The 4384-nt window shown below is 43.6% G+C and overlaps 1 protein-coding gene across 1 annotated transcript; it reads left to right on the top strand.

Moving 5' to 3' along the window:
• Nucleotides 1-382: 382 nt before the first annotated feature.
• LOC135704672 (leucine-rich repeat-containing protein 47-like) lies at nucleotides 383-2425 on the top strand. The gene is made up of 3 exons (XM_065226149.1): nucleotides 383-1009; nucleotides 1072-1207; nucleotides 1263-2425. The coding sequence occupies exons 1-3, from the start codon at nucleotides 527-529 to the stop codon at nucleotides 2237-2239; spliced, it is 1596 nt and encodes a 531-aa protein (XP_065082221.1). The 5' UTR covers nucleotides 383-526; the 3' UTR covers nucleotides 2240-2425.
• The last annotated feature ends 1959 nt before the right edge of the window (nucleotides 2426-4384 follow it).

The raw sequence follows: 4384 nt of genomic DNA, 5'->3' as shown, positions 1-4384 counted from the left end.
AGTTGACTTATACATTTTATGAATAATCAGCAATAGAAATTTGCCAAAAGGTATAAGGAGATTTCTATCCGTGCACCAATCCGGAGGAGAAAATTTCCGATATCAGCGGGAACATTCGCACTTGCGACGAGTGGCAGTCCTTGATGGTGAATGCAATCAGCAGCAGATCCTCGGACGGCATACGGATGGGGTATTGAAGAAGTGGAGAATGCGATTTTTGCTGGCCTGGGAAGTGATTGTTCTTGGAGGAATGAATGGACTCATTTTTCCGTGTACTTAATATCAGCACCTAAGTTTGCCCCTGGAAATAATGATTTAGTACAAAAAGTCGTTGTCAAAAACAGAACACTGATGCACGGTTGTTTTGTTGTTGCAAATTTTGTTTACGCTCATCCGCATGGTGCAATCGGTGGCTCTTCTCCGTTTAATCTCGTTTTCTTGCGAATAATTTGGCATAAAATCGGAAAATTATACTTCATTATTCACCATCGACGGTGAAATCATCTTCAACAGAGCAGTCGTCATCATGTGGCCCGAAGTGCAGGTTGCCAAAGAGGAAAACCGCCGGGAGCTGGTCCTTTCCGGTGCCGCTGCTCGGAAACGTTTCGCAGAAACCGGTGGTAATCTGGACGAGACCATCTACCAGCTGAGTGCTCTCAATCTGCTGAACATCAACGATACTCCGCTGGAGGAGATTTCGTCCGAGATCGGCAATCTGGAGCATCTGCAGTCGTTGCTTCTGTTTCGGAACAAAATCAGCTCAATTCCGGTGGAAGTTTGTCAACTTGCCACTCTGAAGGTGTTGGATTTATCCGGAAATCTGATCGAATCGCTGCCAAGCGAGCTTGGCCAGTTGAAGGCACTGACGACGATTAATCTCTCGAGAAATAAACTGAAGCAGGTGGACCTCGGTCGGCTGGAGTGGTTGGCGATGTGCAACTTGTCTTCTAACCAGCTGGAGGATTTCCCGGTGCTACCGTGCGGAAAAGATGCGCAACATTTGTATGAGGTAAATTTTCAAGTTGCACTTGAAGTTTTGGCTTATTAATTTTTGTTACCACATAATTCCAGCTTAATTTGGAGAAGAACCAGATCAAGGAAATACCGGCTAGTTTGGTGAACCAAGGAAGTCTGAAGACGTTGAATGTGGCCGAAAATAGCATCGAATTAGTTCCACAGTTTTTGGTCAAATGTGTCAAGTTGAAGGGTGAGACATGAGTTTGCATTATTTGAATCTTAAAATAACTTCTGTTCTGTTTTAGAAATCAATCTCAAGGATAATCCATTAAAGGACAAGCGTCTGAAGAAGCTCGTGGAACAATGCCGCAGCAAGCAGGTGCTGGATTACGTCGAAAAGAACGGTTACGTTGCCCCGAAGTCGGCTGTCAAGGCCAGCGAGAAAACTTCGCTTTCTGAATCCGAATCGGTACCGGAGGAGGTTGATGTTCGTCAGAAAATCACCATTGTCAAAGCATCGGACGATGCCAAGAAAGTCAGCTTCACGCCGGAAGCAAAATCGCTTCGACCGTATGCGCTCCATTGCATCGTGCGGGACTTTAACGTTGGCAACATGAAGAAATTTCTTCAGCTGCAGAACGATCTACATGACAACGAATGCGGCAAGCGAGAGTTTGCGACCATTGCGACCCATGATCTAGCGAAAATCAAAGGGAACATCCGCTATCGAGCGGATCTATCCGAACTAATTCAAATAACTCCACTCGGCGGTAAAGCCAAGGTGACGGCAGCTAAATATTACGACGAATTGAAGCAACACGCGGAAATGATTCGTAAGGAAAAGAAAAGGAGCACCTACTCCGGAATCTACAAGTTCATCAACCTGCTCGAAGGTAAAGTGTTCGTCTTCTTTGACGACGAAGAGAAGATAATCAGCCTTCCTCCGCTGACGAACTGTGATGAGACGAAGATTACACCGGAGACCAAGCATATGCTGCTGGAGGTGACCAGCTCGATTGGCTTTGAGGTCTGCCACAAGGTGATGTCGGCGCTGATTAAAAAGATGCTGCTGATGAATGTGCAGGTCAGCCGGGCCCATCCGGAGGGAAAGAAGAAGTCCAAGGCCAAAGGAGCGCCGATCGTGACGTATGACAAATCGGTGGAGATGTTCGTCGAGCAAGTTCGGTTCTACGATGCGGAAGGCACTTTCCACTCGGTCTATCCAGGAAAAGGGGATCTGGTGTTCCCCGAGGAGGAGAAGATCGACGTCGAGTTCAAGTGAGCCGTTCAATTTCGGAGGGGTCGGAGCGTTTCTTATACCTGATGTTTTCTACTGCTGTGTTATGTTTTACTGATTGAATTTAATTTTTTTGCAAACAGAAATGTTAATCATCCAAAGCCATGAAGTATCAATATACAATTAAACAGTTGTAACGACGATGCATAAGATGCTACATGAATAACGGTAACAGACAGCTGGAATTGATTGTTCTGTTGCATATCACATCCTGAATACAAGATTGATCGATTTATGCTAATGTCTATGGAGTACATAGGGGACGACGGGGTAAGACGGCCACCCTAAGCTTGAAGTGAAATTTGACCAAAACTGTTTTAAAATTTCCGCGATAAATTTAGTGATTATTGATCTTTATAGTACTTTCCTTAATAACATTGATTTTCAGAAAATTCCCTTTTCATTTAATGATGTTTTATCACGAATCAAAAACAGATTAAATAATAAAAGAAAAAAAATATGCAGGGCAAGGTTGGCCATCCCTAGGCGTAAGACGGCCACATGGAATATATTCAATGTCCTGGCCATATAAAAGGTTACTGTCTTCGGCAAAATTGCACAGTAGGTCAAGGCGGATAGAGAGCAGTAGTACGGAATTTTCTAAATATGCGGCGCTAATGTGCAAGTAAATTTCCTGTATAAAATATATCTTGAGATCTTAACTATTTCGAATGTTTTTTTCCTTTTGTAGTTTGAGAAACTAGCCTGATGCTCACAATATTTCTCATCAAATTTTGAAGCTTCTCTAAACATGTTCGGACTTACTAAAGTTTCCTCAATTTTCCTTCTATATCTTCTCTACAGTTTTAACAACTCGCAGAAGTTTTCGAAGCTTCTTTATCATTTATGAAACTTCTCTAATGTTAACGGAACCGCTCTGAGTTTCTCTGTTCTATCCTAAAGTTCTCGAAACTTCTGTAAAGCTTTTGCAGTTCTCATGAAGCTCAACAAGCTAGTACAACAAACTGCCAAGAATTTCATTGAACTGTCCTAAAAATGTATAAGCTTCCGTGAACTTCTGAATTTAAGTGAATACCTTAATAATTTTCTCAACATCTCTGAACAGGTTGATCATAAAGTATTAAAAAGTACTCCAGTACTTATGAATCTAGGGGCACAATCGTAAAAGTGGAGTTCATTCCTAGCAGAGGACAACATTGATGATCAAGAACTTGATGAAGGAAACACTTCTGGCCAATTACCAACCGGGATCAGCACCGCGGTCGACTCCTTTGCAGCAGCAATTAGTGACAAATCAACGTTCATTGCTATCCGTGCGTCTGCCGAAAAAGCTAGAAGAGTACATCTGCTACTACCCAAAAGGGGGAGATGCTACCAAGGCATCGAGTTACCCTTGGAAGACCGCGCCGCTTGGAGAAGAAAAATAAAGTTAATTCCTGTATTTGTGTTGTAGTAAGGCTTGAATAAAACTTTTATTCTGTCTCTGTACTACGTCATAACCAGACGTGTTTCAATTACGATCTAGAAACCTTTAGGTTATGGGTCCACCTCGGGGTCCACACAGGCACCATAGCGACGAGTAAAACAAGAGAGAAATTTTATACACTGAAGATTTTGAAAAAGTTTCCAAGATGTCTCAAATCCAGGCCGATGCCGGAGCTGGAACCGGAGGACATGCCGGAGCTGAAACCGGAAGACAATCTGGAGGTGGAGCGACCTCGTGGTCGAGAAAACTATTATTCGTGGGCATTCGCGACCAAAATGATGCTAATCCGTAAGGGAACGTGGGACGCAGTGAATTCACCATTTCGATCCGTAGAACGCACAATCACTGAAGGCATTAGCCACAATTTCCCTGAGCATCGAATCCATCAACTATAGCTTGGTGCAATCAGCGAATACAGCGAAGCAAGCATGGGACAACCTCAAGAACGCTTTCTTCTTCTTCTTTCATTTATTTAACGTCGGTCTCTGTTCCGCAATCTAGTGCCAATCACCGACGGACATCGATTGCCATCCATTGACGGCAATCGAATTTCCAGGAAGGCAGCTTCCACAGCTGCGTAGGATTCGCACCCATTCAAACACACATGGGCCGGGAGCAACGGATTTACTTCTCTTCCGAAGGAAGACGTGACCGGAGATTTTTGTGCCTCAGAAAAATCTTAC

The sequence above is a fragment of the Ochlerotatus camptorhynchus genome, unplaced genomic scaffold, assembly GCF_037179485.1.
Source record: "Ochlerotatus camptorhynchus isolate MF236.1 unplaced genomic scaffold, CSIRO-AGI_Acam_v1.1 ptg000246l, whole genome shotgun sequence".
In the NCBI taxonomy this organism is placed as follows: Eukaryota; Metazoa; Arthropoda; class Insecta; order Diptera; family Culicidae; genus Ochlerotatus; species Ochlerotatus camptorhynchus.
The sequence above is the reverse complement of the archived record's forward strand: the minus strand, read 5'-3'. Positions and strand labels throughout refer to the sequence as shown.